A 24,850-nucleotide genomic window follows, 5' to 3' on the forward strand; every position below is an offset into this window, starting at 1 on the left:
TTTTTTTTTGCTTCTCCTTTGGTTTTTGGCAAAACAGTGGGTGGGTTTCCATCTACCTATTTTTATTTTAATTTTCAAGAATTGCGAAAAAGAAACTGAATGTAAACGCCAGAAAAAAAAAAAAGGCGCAAAATTCGCCCAAAATGTTTTTACGCTTGGAGGGAGTGGTTATTGAAGCGTATCGAAAAAAGGAAAACGCGCATTTTGGCGATGGAAACAAGTTTTGCGAATAAGCGACTACAAGACCGGATATACGTCACACATTTTGACCGATACTATGTCACACGCACGTTTGTAGTCACAATAAATGGCGGATGATAAAGTAAGATTTGTTTGGGGAGACGAAGAAACAGGATTATTTTTATAATTAATTCTAAAGAAAAAAACACGATTGCAATTTTAGATGTTTTTATTAACATCAGCTCCCGATGTAACGACACACTTCACTTACATGCGGGAGGGAAGCCAACGAGACAAACTACGTCCGTTCAGTCCGTCAAAACCAACATTCCCACCTGGAACTCCCTATTGTCCCAAAGTTTCGTCACCACAACGTCATCCCGCGGCGCATATTTGCAAAAGAAAAGTGGATGGAAACGAGCATAAGTCGCATGTCCGTTTTGCGCATTTTCACAAAATTCGCATTAAAATTTCGAAACATTTGGATGGAAACCTGACTAGTGTGTATCATGATGTCATTACAGGAGTTGACTTTTTTTGTTTGTTTTTTAAGTCTTATTAATTTTTAATTCTAGAGTAATATTAGTAGTAACTCCATTTCACAATGAGACAAAAAGTGCCATCCTCCTTTTCCTGCCAAATACTATAACTGTTGAGTTAAAGTACCACTTGATTGTCACACCCACCTAAGTGGGGCGAAATTCGTTCTCCGCATTTGACCTATCCTCTGAGGGAGCTGCGAGCAGCACCGAGGGCCGCGCTCGGGAATCATTTGGCGATCCAACCCCCCCATTTCCAACCCTTAATGCTGAGTGTCAAGCAGGAAGGCAATGGATCCCATTTTTATAGTCTTTGGTACGACCCGGCCAGGGACTGAACCCACGACCTTCCAGTCTCAGGGCGGACATTCTATCACTAAGCCACCGAGGTGGTTAGAGTTTGGATGTATTGTAATACCTTTCTCCTCCAATATACTTTTCATCGATTAACTAATAACATAATATAACGCAGTTCACATTTAAACGGCCTCGCTGTTTCATGTTGTTGTTGTTGTTTTTAAAACTGTGAAGGTTTGAACATTGCTAGGGTTTAAACAAGAGGGAAAATGTTAATGCCTGACTGAGAAAAGTGTAAAATGTTTTTTTTTAACAGCCATAAAACATTATAATAAACAGTACCTTGCTTTTATTGTAATAAATGTAAAAAAAAATAAAGCTGACTACTTCACAGATTTCACCTATTGTGGGTATTTTTTTTATTATTGTATTCTTTTTTTTCATGTTCCAAAACCATCCGCGAAAGGTAGCAGTCTACTATGCTATCTCCTGCCCAATTTTTTGGGGCACGGTTCTTAGAGGAGAACCTGCGTTGTTGTTTGGTCCTCATCCTTCTTGAGTAGACTGAGGAACACATCAATACAGTATACGTCCAACAATTAATCAAATCAATTCATCAATTTCTCTTCCACATTCCATAGTAGTAGTGCATGTGATTTTCGAATGAAAAACATGCCCCTTATGTTCTGAAAACAAGCGAGCACTGGCATCAATGTACTGCTAAAAAACAACAACAACAACAACAACACAGAATATTCTGCTACTTAGAGTTGTCACCAACGTGACCTCGGAATGTTTTGTTTTTCAGTTTGAAACCTCTTTGAGCACCCCGGCCAATAGTGAATCGTGTTAATAGGGGCTTGTTTTACCTAACGCGACACAATTTGTTTTTAACCATGAATTTAAGTGCCCAGAAAATTATTTTCCCACCATCAAATGTAACACATTCGGAGAAACACAAATATATCATACTGAATATTTCAGAGAGATTGTGATCCCCGATGAAGCAACGAGGGAGAATCAAAAGGTGCGCATGTGCCTTTTGTGTTAATAAGGCCATCATCAAAACAAGCTCCAACAGGTGAGCCGCTTTCAATGATGGCCTCTCAGGAATGTATCTGCACAGTTGCTCAACTGACTTACAAAAGGTATCAGCATACATACCCAACTCATGACGATCCTGTGAGAGCTGCATTTGTCGGCGAATGCAAATTGCCCAATAATTCTACTGACTAATTCGGATTCCGAAATTGACCACAAGCTGAACTATGTTGGCATACTCTACTTAAGAGCGGTTGAAGGATCTGTTGAGCGAGGTGGGTGCGATTGGAGAGATTTTTGCTCCTATGTATTGTTTGTTAGCTGTAGAGTGAGTCCACTGATGGAGGAGTGAGGCCGATGATCTTTACGTTGATTCGTTGAAGTCTTTTTTGTGTGTGCTTGGCAGTCAGCGCTGTTATACCAGATGGTTAGGGAGGACATGAGAAGGAGTTCTACAATAGCTTGGTTGAAACGGATTAGGAGATTATTTGTGTTGTCTGAGGCAGAAGATTCTTCAACCAGGGTGAGAGGACAACCCTGGGGGGGCTCTGTGTTTAGGGAAAGGGCGCGAGACAGGAAGCTCCCCATAACACACCGGTACCCTGCTCGGGAAGAAACTAAAGATCCAGCACCAAGTTTATTAGTTTGACGGGCCCTCGGGCACGGATTAGGTCCGAAGGACCGCATGAGTAGCCAGCTGGCCTGTTCTAAAAATAGCTTAGCAGTGATGGGATATTGTCATTTTATTTACAGTATCTGTAAATAAATGTATTTTAAATCATTAACCTGGTCAGTATCGTCACATATAATTAATTATTCATAAAACTATATAATTACATATTAAGAGGCAACAATTTGTTATTTCAAAGTAGTACGCATCAAGCCCTTCCTTCACATGAATCATTAGCTCAAGTAGCTCTGTTTTCGAAAAGGCGGGCGACCCTCGGTTTCGAGTATTAAAGGCTGAGCTGAAATCAATGAACGGAATATATGCATGGGTGTTGGGGGAGTGTTTGAACTTGTTGACGCCATCATTGACTGCTCTATTGGCTCGCAACACAAACTCATTTGGAAGCACAAGGGGCAAGGAGGCGTGCAATTTCAAGTGATAGATCATAACTCTCTCAAATTAGTTCATAACCAGTGATGCCATCACCATCATTCATTTTTGCACTCTTGTGGTTATACTCATCTACTTTTTTTTTTTTTTTTTTTTTTAAAGGGTCCTCAAAGAATGACTGTAAAAACTGGTATAATGAGAGTACATTAAATAGACTTGGATTGCTTACTTTGATTTAGTATTTAAAAAATTCCATGTAGCAAAGCTTCATGACGATGTCTTATTGTCGTGTATGTGCATTCTCGGCAACGGCAACACTAAAACTAAAATCACTAAAACTTTTGTTAACGAAATAAAATAAAAACTTTTTTTAAACAAACAAACAAAAAACTAACTGAAACTACATTTTATGTTTACAAAGCTATAATTATAGCGAAAATGTCCTTCATTTAAATCTTTGGTAATTAATTTAATGCACGAGCCTTTGGGGATGATTTTAAATATATTTAATAAACATACTGGGATTATCAGGCAATTCATTTTTTTTTTTTAAATCATAATTAATTGCATGACTTCAATAGTTAACTCACGATTAATTGTATATTTATTCAACCGGAACAAGGATGTTTGAAAAGTGTGTTTTACAAAAGTGACATTATCGAGCAGCAGCCAATAGAAAAGCACCTTCAGATGACGTCGCTCTTAGGCGACAATTTTGCGTGATTGACTTTTGGCTCCAATGGCTCGACTCGCCTGCTTTTGCATTTAACTCAGCCGAAATGCAACGCTAGGTAAGAAATGAGTTACTGTTTTCATTTTGCCATGGTGTTTATTAAATATTGTGCATAAGTAATAAACATAAAAAAATACTGAAACTAACTAAAATTAAGCATTTTTTAAATAACCACCCTAAAAACTAATTAAAACTAACTACATTTAAAAAACAAAACTCAAACCTAAATAAAAACTAACAAAAATGAAAATTCCAAAATCATAATAACCCTGATTCTTATTTGCCAAAATTAATACAATTAATTACCTAGAATGCCAAAATATCCACATTCAAGTTTAAAATGAGACTGATTGCAACACTGACGTAACAGCCGCCATCTTGGCTGGTTCTGTACGACATGTATGCAGGAATAAAAAAAAAAAATGAAAAAAGAGGCAAGACTGGTATTATAACAACAACATCAACATTGTCACACCCACTGCAGCTGTTTGCTAGCAGGCGAATGAAGCCACAACACCTGAGGACGCAAATGCTTGGCTAGCGAAAGTGGCACACCCCCTGTCGATGCATGTCACATGACACCACGCTTGCTGCTCGCTTACTTAAAATTCAACCCTGTGCGCAACTCAATCTCGTGACCCGGGTAGTGACACTTCTACCTTTGGGAATTTTGATCTGCAAAATGGGCAGGAAAGCAACTGGGAGTCCAATTCACTGACCTGATGCATCAGCGCTTTCAAGACTATTAAAGAACAATGCTGCTCCGGGGACTATGAATGTGAGAACTTTAATTAATAATTCTCATCTGCAGCTGGAAGTAGTCCATGGCATTGGCAGGATTTACTCCCAGGCTGTACGCTACATGCATGCATATGTTCATGCGAGGACACAAACATGTTGACATACTATATGTATGAAAAACACAACAGGAACAGGAAACAACATCCTGCTAAGAAAACCCAAACAAGCCGACAAGCGACGGGTGAGGAATCGCGTGTTTGATCAATTTGCTCGAGGGATTTATTTTAGAAAGCGTGCGACGGCTGGTGTAGTAAAGAGCCAAGAAATGAGGAGGAATTTTGACAGATGGGTTGAGGGAGGCAAGGAGTGGCACATGAGCTCATGTGACATGTTTACATTAACAGAATGGATGCGTGAGGATGAAGCGAAACGGGATGGCTCTTTAGAAAGCAGGCGGACGGGTTGAAGGCATGGCGACATGTCAGATAAAAGCAGTATCGTAAGGAGATTGCGGTGAAATGATGGGGGTCTGGGGGGGGAAGACACATGAAAAAAAAGCAATTCAATTGACCAGTGTTTGATGTAACTGATACAGTGAGGTGAACGTGCATTTTTTTACAACATGATTTTAGTAAATGCAACTTGTTTTAAAGCAGCACTAAATACTGTCAGAGTGAATGAGTAAATGGTGTGTTTGTGTGTGTGTGTGTGCGCGTGCTTTTACTCATAAAACACTCAAAGGCAGAGCGCTCTTATTAGCAGTGCTCCTGACTGACAGGTGAGCACGGCGCATATGCAAATTGTGCACCGGAGCTGTAGTTCTGTGTATTTCCCTATGTGCGTAGGAAAAAGCGTGTGCAACTTGGATTCACAAATAATAAACACTAAGTGACTGATTTAAATTTTTACAGAGGTGGCAAGTAAAAACCCTGCCATAGTTTGGCTTTAGCCCCAGGTGCTAGCTAGCTATAGCTCTCTAGCTAGCTCCCATGGTATTCAAGCCGTTTACCTGCTAGGGAGCTAGCTAGCTAAACAACTCCCTAGCTAGCTCCCATGGTGCTTGTCAAGGCGCTGTGACCCCTGAGGCGCTAACCTACGGTAACCACACTAGGACAAACACGTATAAGTATCTCCTGTTACAATTGGTGGTACGCATTGGGAAAAAAATGAGATAGAGTAGATCATTTAGATAAGATTAGATAGCTAGCTAGTTTCAAGATGTTGACCTTTATGTATGTTAGCGTTTACTACTTTACTTTGTATCTATCGCAAGACAATATCAATTTGTTGTATATTGTTTCAATTTTACAAATGCGTACTGCCGATTGTACGAGACAAGATGGCTGACCTTCTGCGCATGCGCACATCAGATCGCCTCAGATCGTGCAGGGGTCACAGATAGCGCCTTGCCAGTGCTCGTTTATCTACTAGGGAGCTAGCTAGCTAGCTAGCATCAGGGGCTAAAGCCAAACTGTGGCAGGGTTTTTACTTTCTGCACCTGGATTTGCCACCTCTGCGCGATTTATAACTAATGAAAGAGGAAATTAATCATGTGCAGCACTAGATAATCATCAGGAGGTTATTTGCAATTTTGGGGTACAATCTGGTTGTTCATACGTTTTAAAATAGAATTTTGGTTAGGGTTGGGCTTCCGGAGATGACTTTAGAATGTATGTAATGGAAGCCAATGGGTGTGTTTGAGTGTGTTGTACCGGTCTTTGGTGAGGATCCAGAGACGCTGAGGGAACACTTCATCTTAGCTGTTTGCCACGGATAAACAGTGGTGGTGTCTGAATGGATGGCAATGGAGAAGGAGGGTCCTGAAAAACAAACAATGTGTAGATATGCTTAAAGACAAACCTGTAAAATATATTGTACATTCCCCATTCGATTCCCTGAGGATGCCAGTAATAATGGAGAAATAAGTTACAACAACAATTCCGCCTCAGATACCGGGATAGGTTCAGGTCACTTGTGACATCACTTGTTTAATCCAAAGGACATTTAGATGAAGTGTTCTTAGTACTTGAACATTTTTTTCATATTTAACAGTCTGTTTTGGACGTGACATCCAGACACAAATTGGGGCCCCAGCTGTGGAGAATCTGACCCAGGTTGTAAAAACACAAGTGGACCCTTTGAAATTCTTTTTGACGGCAATATTGGAAAAAGAACACCGTAAATCTTTTGGGACGTGAGAGGAATGTTTGGCTTTCGTGATACTGAAGTCACCCAATGACGGATTGACACATAACATTGCAATATTATGTTATATTATTATTTTCTATGCAACAGAGTTGTGAAGAGTAATGAAGGTATTCAAATCATCAAACCATACAACAAACAACTTGGATGAAGTCACCTTAAATTCAGACTAAATGAGCTTCTGAGACTGCATGTGCATATTCCATGCGGGGTCAACTAAAAATGCGTCAACAAATACTGTACATAAACACTTAAACGACACGCACACACAAACACAGGGAAAGGGGAAGCAGCCGTGTCGATCCCTGGAACCGAGTGAATGGTCAAAGGGGCTTTACTTTGAAGACATCCCCGAACGGGAGGGGGAGAAAAGACAAGAGAGTTAAAGGGAAACGTGGGAGAAAAATCGACAATTAGCTGAAAGCAGGAGCCTCTCTCCTCAGAGAAAGGTTTGCCTCGCTTAGCTCCTCCTCCTTTCATCCCTCCGACGTCTTCGGCATGTTCCAAGCGCTCATCCCGTCGCCTTAAACAGATGCACGTTTTACTCCATCTTGAACATTTGTTCCAACTGCCTCCCATTCACATCAAACAAAGTAAAGTAGGTCAGGTATGTGCACGTTCAAAGTGTTGTTTTATGTTGTGAGCCATTGACAAGTGTGGGCGGTCGATTTGCATTCAACGTTTCTCTAGTAGGGTGGCCAGATTTTCTAAAGTAAAAACCGGGACACTACAATTTTGCTGAAAATCAATAAATAATTCAGCAAATGACTGGAACGTCAGGGTTCAATTCCTGCTTGGATTTTTTTGTTTCAAATTAATTTTCTGAAATAAAATCTATTTTTATTAAATATCATGTCATCAAGTTTGTAACTAAATGAATCCATCATTTCAGTTTTGTATTGCACTGGATTGCTCTATATTTACATACAATGTGACAAATACGTCCATATCCACAATAGTGTGGTGGTTAAAGCACTTGACTGGCATGTGGAAATTTCTGCAGAAATTAAACTTTTTCTAGTTAGCTAATGCTAAATGCTATCTTGGTTGACAGTTTAACAGCGCTAAACAAGTCAACAAATGCACTCACCATTATCCAATCATTTTTGCTCGGGCCCGCTATCTCTTTTATTATTATTTTTTTTAATAAAGTGTTGAAAGTCCGAATTGTTCAACCTCCGAAAAAAAATTTCCCATAGGAAATAATGTAATTGCAATTAATCCGTTCCAAGTTCCAAAAACAGAAAATTCCTATTTTAATTTCTATTTATGTTTTTTTTTTTACATTTACAGTACTTTACAGTATTTAAACAAAAAAAAAACTACCTTACCTTTTTGTGATGGCAGTGGATGATAAATGCTATGTTAATGCTAGCTTTAGTTTGGAGTTTGTGTATTTTACATTGGGCATATTGTTAGACTACTAAGCGGTCCTTGCGTGCGTTGTTAACGTCAGGCACGTTGTTGAACAGCTAAGGGGGGGTCCTCGTGCCAGTATTTACAGAAGTAGTCAGGGTAATTACAACGGCGCGATAATCTCCTTCCTAATTCCACTATGGTTCGTAGCACTGTATGTTTTTCTTTGCTGCCACTGGCACTGTTGTCTTTCTTTGATGGCAAAGAAAATTGTCGTGGAAAAATCTAAATGCACTCACGAGTATGGAGCACCTCCGGGAGTATTCACGATCTGACTGGAAATGAGCAGCGCATCGTCTCAACGACCGCAACGTGAGCATTCGGCATTGCTCGGCTGCGCTCGGCTACCCGTTTTCAAGGTACGTTCGGCTTAGCTCGCTTTGCTTGGGTGTTCGAACTCCGAAAATGAGTTCAAACTCTGAGGCATTTTTTACTCAGATTTTTGGGTCGAAGTCCGATTTGTACGAGTTCCGAGACGTTCAAACTCTGAGGTTCCACTGTACAATATAGTGCTTTTTTAGCTGTAGTGCCCGAAGCGCTTTACAAAACCTCACATTCAGCCATTCACACACCGGTGGTGGGCTGCTGCCAGGCCCACTGGGAGCAAAACGGGGTTCAGAGTCTTGCTCAAGGACCCTTCGACGTGGTCACCACGGGTGAGGATCGAACCCACAACCTTACGGATGGGAGACGACCACTCTACCACTGATCCACGCCATCACATAGTAACATTGGAAACGCGCCGCCAGAAACACTCTGCGTGCGTTTGGTCGGACTAAATGATTCTTTGACATAGAAGCAGGAAGTAGTTTTAGTTCCCAGATGACGCAAACGTAAAAAGTTAATAATTTGTTTCATTCATTCTTGACAAAATATTAACTTTTTGCTGCTGAAAATGGCTCACGAGTCAAGTATCCCTTTAAACTCATTCACTAGCAGCCATTTTGACTGAAGCAACCCCCTTCGCTCCCGGCTGTTTTACTGGGTTTTGACTGATTTTGCAAGGCCCACAGAATATTGTGTTATATATAAAACATGGAACCTACCAAAAGAAAGATTAGAGTCTCTTCTTTCGTCATGATCTGTTTTCCTTTTTGCAGCAATTAGCATTTGAATGTAACTAAGTTTCATCATTATTCACAAATCTGTTTCAAACAGTGGGGGAAAGGGCGTTTTTGCAACATGGCCCTGGTTGATCTCTTATACTCGGCTGCTACCTGCTGGCCGTTTTTGTAATATCGACCACGGCTTTAAGCGTTTGCTTCAGTTTAGAGGCTGCATCAAAGCCTTCTGTATGCTCTAGCATAAAAAACAAACAAACTTGTAAATACGTATTTGGGAGCAGGGTAATATTTAAAATAGAAGGTATTTATAAGTTTTTGGGAGCAAATGAGTGAACATACACACGGCCCACACAATTGGCTTGTTAACTGAACAAAAAAAAAAAAACGGAACCCCAGGACAGAACTTGTGTAACTCAAAGCTGTGACTGTCCCAATTAAACCAGGACGTTAGGCCACGCTATTCAATAGGTGAATGCAACTATTTCCATATGTTGAACGCACCATTTTCTTGAAAGTCGATCTTGACTTTATTGGACTCTGCGCTCGTTGCTCGGGTCCATGTTTGACCAGGTTGTTGCTTTGTCCATGCCGTGATGTCACACCAGTAGAAACCTCGATCTGACAACTGGACGCCCCCTAGGCGGAACCGAAACTCAGCTGGGCCGGATTTGGTCAAAACCAGACTGTCTCTGAATGGACAGGAAAGGGACATATTTTTCTTTAATGAAACGCTAGCCACGTTGGCTGGTGTCCCCGAAAAGATACGCACCTCCTGTTGGGGTCTGTGGCTCCCCCATGCTGCACGACGCTGTCGGGGCTGAGGGTCATGATGGTCCTCACGTTGCTTTCCAGACTGTCTTGTGATTGGATGAGGACCGAGTACCCCGCCTCGCCCAGGTTCTGGGGCGCCACTGTGCAGCTCATCTCAAAGGTAGCGCCGCCCACAGAAGCCTCACGAATGCGTTTGGCTGCAACGTTCAAGGACGGATCTGGAAAGAACCACCAATCAATGAATGGCCCCTCAAGCTTTATGAAAGACATTATTCACCCTGCACGGAATGTACGCTCCCTTGAAGGGGCATCCCCCATAACAGGAAGATAAGCAATTCTGATTCAGAGCAGATGTGAGTGCCCAGAGAGCAATGCTATTACATCATGGCTCAATTAGGGCACAAAGTTCAGTCTGTGAATGTGGAGGAGGGGGAAGTCTACAGAGAGGAGCAGACAAAAGATCTTTTGAGGGACTTTGTCTGAAGTCTACAAATAATGCCAATGTATTTTGGACATTAAGATCATTCATAAGACCTAACAGCAGCAGGGTTACTATGATTCGATGGCACAATATCCATTTTTTCTATCACAGAATATGACTAAATATTAAGGTTCCTAAAAGAAAACGAATACAATATTCAGAGAACATGTGAATAGGCGGCTGAGAGATAATAAAAACAACTAGTGCTGTCACCATTGATTATTTTTTAGAATCGTTTAGTCTATTGATTGATCGAATAATCGGATCCAATTGCATTAAAGTGTTTTACAAAAGCATTTTTTTCTCAGATTACGGTTGATTAACCAATGATTGTTGTTTATTTCGTATTTTTATAGTGATTAAAAAAAAGGGGCATTGATGTTTTCGTCAACCTTTTTGAAACGGATTACGTTACCGATTCAGTACTTGCTAATCAATCTTCTTCTATGAAAGACTAGAGAAATCACTGATTAATTACTGAGATGCTAAAATCAGATTGTTTTGACAATTTCGACTTAAAAAATGCTCCAAACGATTACTCAATTATTAACTCATTCACTCGCAGTAATTTTCACTGAAGCAACCCCCTTCGCTCCGAGCTGGTTTACTGGATTTTGACTGATTTTGCAAGGCCCACAGAATATCATGTTCTATTGCTATAAAAACATGGAATTACCAAAAGAAAGATTAGAATATCTTCTTTCATCTGGATTAAAAAGTATATTTGTATCCGTTTCCGTTTTGCAGCAATTAGCATTAGAATGTTGCTAAGTTTAATCATTATTCACAAATCAGTTTAAACCAGTGGGGAAAGAGCTTGTTTTCAACATAGCTTTGGCTGATCTCTTATACTCTGCTACCAACTGCTGGCCCTTTTTTGTAATAACTACCATTGCTTTAAGCGATCTCTTCAGGTCAGAGGCTGCATCAAAGCCTTCTGTAGGCTCTAGTATAAAGAAACAAAAAACGTGTAAATACGTTTTTGGGACCATGGCAATAGTTAAAATATAACGGTTTTATACGTTTTTGGGAGCAAAGAGTTAAAATAGTTCTACATACGTTTGGCATCCCATCGCACTGTCAGTGACAAGCTCTGCTGCTCAGCAGTCTTCACCACGTCGCCCTGGCTGCTGACACTCCACGCCGAGACGGCACAAACGTACTGGCCCATGTCGATCTCCTGTAGGCGGAATGCACCATGCGGCCGTCAGCTGACTTACAAATGAGGATTTAAGCATCTCATTTACTGACCCATTGTTGGGCCGTCAAATTTTCACTACCTGTGTACGCAGGAATCGCAGTTTGAACGTATCGGGCTGGACTTTTGTCAGTGACATCATGCCGCTCTCCAGTCTGTCGGAATACATCGCGCCTGGCAACAGATTGCCGTAGCCGTCCATAGAGCCAATAGAATGTGTAGCCTGAGGTTCGCTGGCAGCACCTGCGGCAATGAAAAAGATTCAATACCATAAACGCGTTTTTTCTTCATAATTCTTTTTTTTTTATGTGCCCGCTGCCCGCCGTTAAAGTACCAGGAAGTGCGATGTGCTCCCATGTAACGCCCAGCCGGCCTCCCAAGGGGAAATGTGTAATATTGGTTACATGACAAGCCAACTCTGTTGGCTCACTGGTCATCTGGGGGTGAACGATGGTCTCAATATCCAGTGTGAAGCTTGGTTCTGAGGAAATGAAAAAGTAAAGCATGATGGTGAATGTGCTGGAGATATTGACTGAACACCAGCAACAGCACTGCAGCATTTAGCAACGCTAGAATCCCAAACACATTATGCATTTAATATGAGCTAAGGCTTTGACGTCAGGGGTTCTGCAACCTGTGGCTTTGGAGCCACATGGGGCTCTTTAGTCCCTCTCCAGTGGCTCTCTGTGAATCTCTAAAAAAAAAAATTGTAGAAATTAATACTTAAAAAAAAAAATAATAATAAATATATATATATATATATATATATTTTTTTTTTAGATAAAATATTTAAATAAATTCATGATTAAAAAATAAAATTAAAAAACAATACCTTTTTTTAATGTCAGAGTCCAAATTTTTAAGTTGTAGAAAAGTAAATTAATGGTTGTTGTTTTTTGTACATATTTTTTTTTGGGGGGGGGAGAAAATATTTAAATGAATGAACCATTAAATAAAAAAAATAATAATAATATTCAAAGAATTTCAGAGTCCAAATTTTGAAGAAAAAGGGAGACGGAAGGTAGATGAAAAAGTTTTAAAAGTTACCTAAAAATGTCCAAAAACAAAAGAAAAAAAGGTAGAAAATATATTTTTAAAAAAAGGCAGAAAAGAAAATGATCAAAAAGTAATTATAAAATGTCCAAAAACAAAAGACAAAATAAAAAAAACTACAACAAATTGTCCACAAAATGGACAAAAATGTCAGAAGATTGATAGCAAAAAAAGGTTAAAAAATTTATGAAAAAAGAATTACAAAAAGAAGAAAAAAAATAGATCTGAATTGTTTTATTTGGTCTAAAATAGCAAATGGCAAATTTTGACAGCAAAGGTCGCTGACCCCTGTTCTAGGTAAACAGCCCAAGTCATATTTCCTTGTAATCAGTATTATCACATCTTTTGTTAAAACAAATGGAAGCGCTATTCGGACCCGTTTCAGCAGAGCTATAATGAGCAGCGCTTCTTTGAACAACAGCTTACTTCTAATAATAACACTGTTAGCTACTGAGCTGCCACTGGAGAAATGATTCCCATCCTGGCGGCGCATTACTTTCATCTGTCAGTGCCAGGTTTTGTCCGGCGAGTGCAGCGCCGTGATTGCCTCTTTGTGCTCTGGACCTTCAATCCAAGAAGCCAGGCCACAGGAAGAAAAAGGAAATAGCACTGTTGACGGTGCGAGATGAGGTGCGTATCTCTCGGTCAGCCCTCCAGATTGCATCGTTACACCTCAGCAAACAGCAAGCGCACACCTGCACGAGGTGAGATGCTGGGCCGTGTGACGTTGTGCATATGCCGCTTCAAATTGTTAACAGGATATAGGAAGGTAAAAGTTGTTTGGCAAAAAAAACAGGGTTTGGAAGGAAGTCATTTGGACGTCACAGCGCCTCATGCACAGTCACCATCTGCTTTAAGACTCAAGCACCCCCACAAACACACGCAGGCGCGCGCACACACACTTTGATGGATGAGGACGTGTGAAGCCTCCCTGGCAATTATTCATGTGCCACTCTCTCACTGGAATGTCTTATTTAGTAAAGCAACACAAGAAGAGCATCACTGATACCAACCAGGACTCCTTTCCCTGGATCAGACTGAAATTGGGCCACAATTTCATGCAGAAAATCTGCAATTTTGCCTTTCAGGAAACGGGGAAAAATGAAAAAGAAAAGATTGCACGTTATAGTAAATTTTAATTCATAAATATTTTTTTTCTTTAACTTTTGATGTTTACCTGTCTCCAGTCCACGCAAACTTTAATGTAGAATGACAAATTGATTGTTCTCATTTATACAACAATTAACCTTAAAACAAACAGTTTTTATTATCTATTTAAAAAGGATTGAGGGCAAGTAGAAGACTTCCATACTATATTTATTGTGCTCAGATAAAGCAGATGACACATGAATTGTTAAAAAGTGCCATCACTTACATGTCTTTCTCTTGTGCTGCCAGCGGAGAGCGTGGGCGCGACACACTGATTTGATCCGAGCTCCGACAACACGAACCACCCACCACCCAATTCGCCTTGTTTCACTTTTCCTTCACATGCGCATGTAAAACTGTACAACGCGCTTCCTGACAAATATAGAGATTTTATTTTTTTGTCCTGCCCTGGTAAAGACTAGAATTAGTTGAAAACAGCTTTACGATAAACTAGCCATTCAAAATATAATATAGCTGCTAAGGAAGGGGTTTGAAATAATATACTGTATATGACGTCTTGTATTTGTAATGTATGTTGCTAATGAATAAAAGAAAAACAGCTCAGCCAACACTCAAAACATGCTAACATACAACACGCGTGGCCTATTTAGCAAGAAATCAAGTGGTGCAGCCACTGTGGTAAACAGCAAGCCTGATATAGGAGAAGCCTCCGTTATTTTTATACTGTAGTGTGATATCATAGCGGCACGCCACTACAGATATGTTTTTTCATTGCACTGTACCAACTTGGTTTGCCACAGCTGTATTTGGCTCTACGCTGCAAAAGACGACTGCTTAGCGGGAAACTACTCTCATGTCACACGTCTGGCGCTCCATCGAGTGCATCGGCAGGAGAGAAATGATTATAAACAACAATGGAGGACTTAAAGCCACACGGGGTGACCTCAACATTGCGCCACAGGCCGCCATCAGCAATTAGTCATCTTAATTATAGGGATGTTCGATACCACTTTTCTTTCTTTCTTTTTTTTACCAAAAACCGATACCATTTGTACTTATGATAAATACAATTTCCAAAAAAATAATGACGGATAATAATAATAAAAAAATAAAATACGTATCCCAACTAGAGATAGACTGATATGCTTTTTTCAAGGCCGATACCGATACTGATTATCGGTAGTCAGGGAGGCCGAAAACCGATATTTGAAGCCGATATACATTTGCAGGAAAAAAAAAAAGTTGGTGTAAAATTTTTTAATAATAAAAACGCTAGCACTTGACAGCTTAAATGCCTTTAAGGACATGTTTATTAAACAGCTTTTGCAGATATGTAACATGTTAAAGTTTTGTTTGCCATCAGCTTTTGCACCAACTATAATGTGGCTTCCGCACACTAACTCCCAAATAGCCGCTAATTTGCGGGCTAACTGTTAGCTCGCGGGCTAACCATTTACCCAAACGCTCACCCCGGGATAACTCCCAAATTGCCGCTAAAAAACGGCTATTAGGTTAGCCCGCGAGCTAACCTAATAGCCATTAATTTGCGAGCTAGCCGGTTAGCTCGCGGGCTAATAGCCGCTAATTTGGGCTAACCATTCACCCGCACGATAACTCCCAAATAGCCGCTATAAAATGGCTACTAGGTTAGCCCACGAACTAACCGAATATCCTGCAAGCTAACGGTTAGCTCACAGGCTAATAGCCGCTAAATGCCGCTTATTGGCTTATTGACTACACGAGCAACCAATCAGATGGTGCTATGGGCGGGCCAATGCTGCAGGGAGTCAACAGCCGCGAGAAAAGCGCCCGTCAGAGCAGAAATAACAGTTGTTAATATATCGGCCATCAAAACAAAAAAAGAAGTCGATGCCGATTATTGGTCTATCCCTAATCTCAACTACAGCAAATGTCTTTAATATTAAACGAAATTAAACTATTGCAAGGCAGGCACATAGCTGAACTGTGCCATTTGAAAGCAAACAAATAAATACATTCTGAATTGTGTCACTTCAACTAGCCTAACTCTACTTGTGTACTTATCAGCAGCAGCAGACAGCCAGATGACGAATAGCAGCCGGGTGAAAAGAGACCTTGGGATTTCCCGATTTAGTGTGCTGGCTGAAATCATTAACCTGGTTGACTGGTGGGCTAACTGCACGCCAACGTTTGTACTTTAAGTCAGCAGTTGAAATTCAGCTTGCAAGCTTTATTTGATCAGACAAAATTTGGATTTTTAGACCTGTCGTGTAGGACTTGTGTTTTACTACGTCCCCTTTGCTTTAGCTCGGCATTATTTACATCTCGACTTAAATTACTATAATAAAAGTAAAGTCTCAGCATGTTACTTTCTGTTCTGAGAGTTGGTGGAACCACAGCAGCAAGAAAACATACTGTTGCAGCAAAGTGGTGACAGTAGATGAAAATTACAGCAGCAAACTAACTCAACCATCATTTGAAAACTCTGAACGTTTTGAGCCAATTGGTTCATTAGCTTTTCTAAAACCTTTGTCATTATGAAGTTTTTACTCCATTCTATATTCAAAATTCAAATTCAAGGCAAGCTTTCAGTATATACTTATTATATACAATGTCACAGATTCTTCTACGGCAGGAATGGCACAGTGTTTTGAATAATTGCCTGCCACACCGAAAGACCTGGGTTCAAACCCCGCTTGGACAACTCTTCTTCGACCAGTAAACAAGGGGCCATGGTTCGAATCCCACCTTAGATAGGTTGCAGTTCAAGTGTTCTTTTTATTCATGTATCTTTCAACTACAATTAATACTTTGTAATTTTCACATAATTTATCTTTCAATTGACTTCATAAGCATTTCATCTTAGCATTCTGTTTTCAGCGTTCCCACGCAATTTATGCAGAAATTGCACTTAGCCTAGTTTGTATGAAAACCTTGGGATCGTCACTACAGATTGAAATTCATTAAAAATGAAAGTACATTGTTAAGTTATTTAAAGAAAATATTCATTCATTTGTGGTCCCATACAAATAATAAAAACAGGTTAACATGTTAATTTCCATATAAATATATGAAAATACATGACTAAAATTAAATTAAATTAATGTGAAACTTTGTTGGACTATACAAACGGATAATGTGAAAACCAACATTTCAAAAACCATAGTTTTTGTAAAACTAATGATGTCCTAAACAAGAAATCATTGGACGCTATTGCTCAGTTACTTCCATAAATGACTTATGGTTCTGTGTGTGGTCATATGAAGCAACATATTAAATAGGGGTGTGCCCAAAAAAATCAATTCTCATAAGAATCGTGATTCTCATTTAGTACGATTCAGAATCGATTTTAAATGTCCCCAAATCGATTTTATTTAAATAATTTTATACTGTCTTGCCTTTGTCTGTGTGTGCCTTTATTTGGAGCGCTGTTCATGTTGTACCCAACTTAGGGGCAGTGTGGTTCCACGCGGTCTAATAACACTGTTAAGTTGTAGCCACATTAGAGAGTAGAAGGAAAAAGTCACCATCAAGTTATTCCAATAAAAGTTTTTTTTTTTTGCAGTGTGGAGTCGTTCTTTTGAGTGACAAAAGTGCCGCGAGTAGCGCGCTAATTAGCATTAGCGAGTCGGACTGGAGTAGATCATTACAATTCCTTGCACATCTATAGATTGAAGCAAAAATCGTTGTCAATCAAATCATTTTGAATCAAAAATCGCTCTTAATCGAATCGCAGACCCAAAAATCAGAATCAAATCGTGAGACATTCAAAGATTCCCACCCCTAATATTAAACCAACACTCTAAAAAGACGTACAATAATTATTAATCAATCAAACTATATTGAACCAACAAATGGACTATTTATCAATCCAAATATTGTTATATTTTATGACTTAGTTGAATTTAAACAGCAAATATATTAATACACAATTTACTTTGCCAGCGTGTCCAATCCAATCCACTATTTTTCTGTAACACATTTGATAAACAAGCATTTCCAAGTGCTGGACATTGAGATCCGCACACTTTCATACACATAAAATATAGTAAAACCAACTATATATTTTTTCTAATCAATAAAATACTAAAATACAATAAATGTTTTTAAAACTCAAAATGAATACAATAAAACATTTTAAAAAGTACTGAGTACTTTGAAGTAGCTTGAAATCTGAGAGTTGTTAGATACAAGAGAAGTAATATAATAATATAGTAATATTCTAAATATAAAGCAATGATGTGTTATAGGTGTTAATTTGTGGATTGGTTATTGAAATGAAAAGAAAATCTGGTGTTCAATATGCTTAGAAAGGTATAAACGAAAGACAATGTCAGAACTTTTGATTGTTGGCTTGACTGTTTTGATAAAAAATTTCATTAAAAAAAAAAACTGTATTAATTTGGTTTTGCTCCTTAGAATTCTCTTGAAGGTTGTCTTGCTGACGTTTATTGTTTTTGGAGGGGCAAAAAAATGAAAAAAAGGGGATAGGCAAAATATGCTGAAGCTTTTAACTTGGCGTTTTCGGTTTGCTTCTTCCTTTCTTGTTTCTGAAAATTCAAATAGAATTTTGATGCGATTGTGAATAAAGCTAATCGAATGGAAAGATGATGTCCAAATTGCAGCGCTGCCGTTTGAACGACTTCGCCTCCCTGCGAGGGAAGGAACGTTGTTGCCAAAACAACCTGGCGTTGGACGCCACCTTTGGGGTTATGCCATCGCGTGTGATATGAAGAGCAGATAAGAAAAGCGGCTTGAGTTGTTCTGTCAACACTCGGCGTGTCGGTGCTGACTTGAGTGCACTTCTGACCTTCCAGGCGGCAACTATTGGCCATGCCGGAACTTTTTGCAAAAGGCGTGAGGTCATAACCTCACAAGCCACACTCACACAAAAAAGTGCTACAAATCGCCATAATAACATAATATTATAATATGCTATAAGGGGTTCCTGGGTCTAAAAACGATGAGAAGCTCTACTATACAGTTTGCTTGTAAGTTGACATTTGGAGAAGTTTATTGACAACAATTCCAGCTGACAAAGCAACACACACACACACTTCAAAATACAACCCAGGGTGAGAGGAATTACCCCCAGTGTGTTCGTATGAGTGACTGCAATCATGTGTGCACTTCCATAACAAGTTCCGAAAAAACATTGCCTGTGTGTGGGGTGTGTGTGTGTGTGTGTGTGCGTGTGTGTGTGTATGGAATGTATACCTCCAGGCTACAGCGGAGGAGCTCGACCAGTTAGAACAGTCCCGCATCCTCAGTATGTGGGACACAAGTGTGTGTGCAGATACAGCACACACGCACACAAAATTGTGCACGCGCGAGCATGTGCAAACACATTCGGAGTCCTTTTGGTACGTTCACAAGTTGCTAGCCTGAAAACTGACACATCAGCCAGGCGGCAGCTCGCAGATTCTATTGATGTGACTGATTCGATTGATTATGGGTTGAATAAAGTACAGGTGGAAGTCAATCTTAAACATTTCTTGACAATAATATGTTCTATGTGACCGCACTAGGCTAAACATGACATTCGGATTCATATTACATTTGTGGAATATGAGTTATGAATCAAAATTCAGGGGGCGGCCATTTTGCCACTTGCTGTCGACTGAAGATGACATCACAGTTGCTCAAGGCTCGGGCAACGACCAATCACAGCTCACCTGTTTTCTGAAGCTGCGCTGTGATTGGTTGTCTCCTGAGAACAGAGTAATGTTGATGTGAACTTCAGTCGACAGTAAGTGGCAAAATGGCCGCCGCCTGAGATGGATAAAAATGGCTGGATTTTGCTGCCTTACTTAATATTCCACTAAAGCAATATTAAACAGAATAACATATTTAGACTAGTGGGGCTGCATAGAACATATTATTGTCAAAACAATTTTTTGGGTTGACTTCCCCTTTAATGTGGAAAGTTTTAGTCTGCAAATTAATATAAATACTTGTAAATTGAATTAATCTAGACTATAAAAAAAAGTCTACATACCCTGTTCAAATGCTAAAATGCTGTGATAATAAAAAAATGAGAACAAGATCAGTTCTAAACTCTTTTTCAACATTAAATGTGAACTATGGTATGTACAACTCAATTAAAAAAAAATCTCCAAGAGGGCAAGTAAAAATAAACAATGGAGACAATGTGGTTGCACAAGTGTGCACACCCTCTTGTAACTGGGGATGTGGCTGTTTACAAATGACCAATTACGTTCAAACTCATGCTAAATCAGCATATATTTAAGTACCATCACCGTAAATAAAGCTTAGATGTTCTAGTAGGCTTTTCTGGCTTTTTTGGGAGCCTGAAGGTTTTCTGCAAACGCTGATTTCTTTTTTTTCTTTCTTTTGGAACTGTTTATCACACTGTCCGGAAACAAAAGCCCCAAAGAACAATGCCAACAACATACTTCATTATTTTATTTTATTATTTTATTTTGGTGATTAGTGTTGAGTTTGTGGCATGGCCCAACAGTTAAACCTTAGCTCAGTTGTTTATTTTCACTTTCTATATATTTTTCTAATGAACTCAATTGGGAAAAAAATATATATAGAAAGTGAAGTACGGTTTATTAGTCACATCAATGTTGGAAAAAGTTTTGAAATAATTTATCTTGGTCTCTTTTCTTTATGTCACATAAAATTCTAACATATATTGTCACATACATGATGTGATGTTTGACTCACTGATTTGCGACACCTTCACCATCACAGGGCTGGACGTCTTCTCCGCTGCCATGTGCCACCGTCCTCCTCCCCCGGAGCTCTTTCCTCCTTTTTCGATGAAGGCCCGGACGCGGCAGGCATAAGCTCCTCCGTCCTCCGTGCTCACCTGCCTCACTGCCAGCTTGTACTCGTCGGCCCCGGTCCGCTCTATGCTCGCCTCCCCGTTATTTGTTTGCGCTGAGCTGGCCGACATATTGGAGATCACCACCCCGCCGCGCTCCATCGTGATGATATCCCGGCCGTTGGCCAGCCAGGACACTTCCAGGGACAGGGAGGGCAGGTTGTCGGCAGTGACGGAGCAAAGCAGTGTCAGTTTGTCACCCGGGGTGAGGTGCAGATTCGTGGAGGGTGGAGAGGAAGACGAAGACGCCTTCACGCTGAGGGACTGACCTTGAAAGGAGAAGAGCAGATGGCAGCAATCACAAAAAAAAAAAAAAAAAAAAAAAAAAACAACACGGGGATTTTATGCAGACTTTGCAGGCCTTCAGAATTAAGTGCTGAATATTGTAGATGTAACTGCACACAAAGACTAAGAATACACGTTCTTATTAACTCATTCACTGCCATTGACGGCTATAGACGTCAAAAAATCATTTGAACTATTTCTATTAATTTAACATTTTTTTCCCCACTTTTGTTAACAAAAGTATGAAAACCTAGAATTTTTTTATTGTACATTTAGAACAGATATCAAATGTATGATTAATCGTTAGTTAACTAATGAAGTCAACATAATCTTATAATTTAATTACAATTTTAAAAAAAATAATCGCCTGACGCCCGAATTAAAAAATTAAATAAAACAAAAAATTAGGAGCGTCAGACGATTAAAATTTGTAATCTTAATTAATCGCATAACTTTTGACTCACGATTAATCACAAATTTTATCTGTTATAAATGAACAATACAATTTTTTTTCTAGATTTTAATATTTTTTTTTATAAAATTAAAAAAATAGTTCAACTAATAGAAATAGTTCAAATTAATTTTTGACATCTATAGCCATCAATGGCAGTGAATTAGTTAAAGCCCCCCCCCCCCCCCCAAAAAAAAGAAGAGGAATAGCAATTCTCTCGCAATGTAAATCAAAAAATGACAAAACCAACAAGGGGACATTTTTGTTGGTGAAAAATATGAATCTCTGATCGTTAAACATTTATAAACTGATTTCAGCCATTGAGTGATTTCTGCATTAAAAGTAGTAATAGACCGGGACGATAATCAACATTGTCTTAGATATCGGCATCAACTTTTTTTTAATTAAGCCGTCGGCTGAAAAGTGATCAAATTAAAACTGGAATTGTTTGGTTCTGAATGGGCCGAGTACGTCTTTCTGTCTGCTGCGGAACATCTCTCCAGGATTGTCTCGCTCACAGCACCATCCAATTGGTTGCCTCAAGAGTTCCTCTGTGGAAATCGCAAGTTCTCCCCGTGCGTGTCAGTTTTCTTCGGCTATTCTGGCTTTCTCCCACATGAAGCATGTTAGGTTAATTGACGGCTCTGAATTGTCGACAGAAGTCAAAATGCTCGTTTGCTGGCACAGGCTGCAGTCACCCTGACAAGGACGAGCGGTATACAAAATAGCTGGGTGGATATTTCGCCTTGTAATCACAATATTGGGGAGAAACCAAATCACAATTATTTTTCATTTCATATTGCATTTCTTTCAAAGTGCCTCCAAACTGGAGAGGTTCTGTAAATATGAATATTCAATGGCAACATTTTGTTATGCGCCTTTAGCATAATTTGCATAATACTGTAATCTACCAATTCACAAAATGTCAGTAAAATTAGTAGATTACAGTATTCTGCAAATTATGCTTAAGGCGCATAACAAAACGTTGCCTTTGAATATTCAAAAAAGAGATTTGAAAAAAGAGAAAATAAGTATAAGTTAAAAGCAACACAGATTTTATTTTATTTTTATTTTTTTAAACAAGATTAAGGACCAGAATGATGGAGCGTTATCTGAAGTAATCAAAGAATCCAATTAAAAAAAATTACATTTATATGAATGACTAAATTCAGCTTGTTAAAGAAATATGAACAAGATTAAGTTTGAGCATTATGCCATTGTCATTTTTGTTGTTACGAAGGTCAGATTGTAAACCGAGTACAGATGTGACTCTGAGACGAGCTATCATAATTTTATTTATTTTTGTTGTTGTATATGTTGCTTTTTAAAATTACTTGACCTTTTAGTGCTGTCAAAGCAGTAACTAATTAATTAATCACAAAAAAATATCGCATTAATTATGTATTAATGCAGATTAATCACATTATTAATTTTGACCACAGATTGTCCTTTATATTGACAGTGGATGGCTACGTTAAAGGTAGCACAGGTTGTGTTTGAGCAATAAACATAACTAATGCATTAAAGGAAAACATTTAATAAATGTTCATAAAAAAGTTTGTGCATGACATGCAGGATATTTGTTTGTGTCAAAATTAATTTGGGGTCATTTTTTTCTATTTTAAATTATGCAAGTAATTAACTGATTAGAATAAGAGGATGAGCGTGTGCAGTGCATCAAAAAATGGACGTCCTCATAAACATTAAATGTCGAAAGAAGAACACATAACAGGTGCTCTTCAAAAAAAATGTTGATTAAAAAAGCCTTTTTAATTAAGCGATTAATCGGGATTAATCAAGAAGATGCGATTAATCTGATTAAAAAATGTAATCGTTTGACAGCCCTACTTGTAACTGAACTCTGGGGAGAAACGGGGCAGAGACAATAAGACTTGTCTTCTTTAGGTTCCTTTTCATTCAACACTGAAGAATATTGTGTTTTCTTTCTTTTACAAATTAATCAAGTATATTTGCCGTTATTTTCCAATGCCAAGTAGGAACTTTGCGCTGCTTTTTCACAAGACAGCTTAATTAAAAAATTGTTGCAAGTATCTTCAAACCGACAACTTGGACACAGTCTCCATTAGCAACCTTAGAGCGCAGCATGCTGGGAAAAGTCTCTGTATGGCGTCTGGAGCGGGACAAAATGAGACAAAGCCCACTCTTTGTTTGACTTTTCTCATCTTCTTTGCTCAGTCAACAAGAACCACGACGGACCCCAGACCTGTGTGGTGTGTGAATGTGTGCAAGTGTGTACGTACGAGTGCGTAATTGTACTCCAGATTCATTATAAATCAGTCAGAGTGTTTTCCAGTGCTTAAGAGGATATACATTGGGACCCAGAAAGATATAAGATATGGTGGCTACGGCAACAACAATGAATGTGTGTGTGTGCGTAGGGGCCCCACTAAAAGACAATAACGCTCCAGCAGTGAGGGTCACCAGCCAGCCTCCTAGGACACAGCGCAAAGGATGCCATTCCAATGTAGACACACACACACACACACACACACACACACACACACACACAGCAAAGGGTCACCTGTCACACCCCCCCGCCTTCGTTCCGTCCACACAAGCGGATGAACTTATCCCAGTTGGCGATTAACCGAAGAAGCATTTTTGTGGATGGAATCTACAGAAAATCCATGGAAGCAAGGGAGAACATGCAAACTCCACTCAGAAGGGTCCGAGCAGAGATTTGAAGCAACTGTGAGGCAGACAGGCACCCACTACCCACCATGATGACCCTACATTGGCTTCCATTATCCTTGAACAGAAAACATCATTATATTTTTTGCAAAGTACTTCTATTTCGTCGACATGTCTCAAAAAGCAACACACGAGAGTGGAAAAACTTGTTTGCAATATTTGAGAGGGTTTTTTTTTTCCTCGAAATCTTTGTGTTTCCATTACCAGTTTGCTTTTGTGCAACACGTTTTTTTTTTTTTTGCACAATGCTGACTCGGGATTCACACTTTAGTTTCTTTTACCAGTAACAGTGAAATATTATTTTTTTCTGTACAATCTCAAATAAAGACAGATTGATATGTTTTTTTCAGGGCTGATTCTGATTATTAGTATTCAAGAGACCAATAACCGATATTTGGAGCCGATATTCATTTTCAGTAAAGGGAAAAGAAAATATTGGTTTAAAATTTAAAAAAAATACTAATTCCAACTCTTAACTTGTCTTAAACATATGGTTTATGACAAGTTAAGAGTTGGAATTTGTATTTTTAAAATGTTCAGATTTGCAAAATGTTAATTGTCAACAACCACCCCCCATCTTTTTTTTTTCTTTTTCTTTTTTTAAAATCTTACACAATTAACTTCTTTGTTTCAAATTCTAACAAAAAGTTCAGCCAGGGAACAGCCAGGGTCATCAGTATG

The 24,850-nt window shown here is 39.1% G+C and overlaps 1 protein-coding gene across 2 annotated transcripts in view; it reads right to left on the reverse strand.

Annotated features, from left to right (window-relative positions):
• The window catches only part of ptgfrnb (prostaglandin F2 receptor inhibitor b), a 58,236-nt gene that overhangs the window by 14,204 nt on the left and 19,182 nt on the right, over positions 1-24,850 (reverse strand). The window contains exons 5-12 of one of the 2 annotated variants that reach the window (XM_086070233.1): positions 20,562-20,990; positions 12,061-12,207; positions 11,809-11,969; positions 11,588-11,708; positions 10,046-10,265; positions 9,778-9,965; positions 6,304-6,411; positions 4,969-5,120 (exon numbers count right to left, since the gene is read on the reverse strand). In XM_086070233.1, the coding sequence (XP_085926359.1) occupies positions 4,984-5,120; positions 6,304-6,411; positions 9,778-9,965; positions 10,046-10,265; positions 11,588-11,708; positions 11,809-11,969; positions 12,061-12,207; positions 20,562-20,990 (1,511 nt within the window). In that variant the 3' untranslated portion in view covers positions 4,969-4,983. Of the gene's footprint in view, positions 1-4,968; positions 5,121-6,303; positions 6,412-9,777; positions 9,966-10,045; positions 10,266-11,587; positions 11,709-11,808; positions 11,970-12,060; positions 12,208-20,561; positions 20,991-24,850 lie in introns of those variants that run through there. The other variant, XM_086070232.1, reaches the window with a different exon arrangement.

Source organism: Leptonotus elevatus, chromosome 2 (genome assembly GCF_054856555.1).
Source record: "Leptonotus elevatus isolate MCC_2025b chromosome 2, RoL_Lele_1.0, whole genome shotgun sequence".
Lineage (NCBI taxonomy): Eukaryota > Metazoa > Chordata > Actinopteri > Syngnathiformes > Syngnathidae > Leptonotus > Leptonotus elevatus.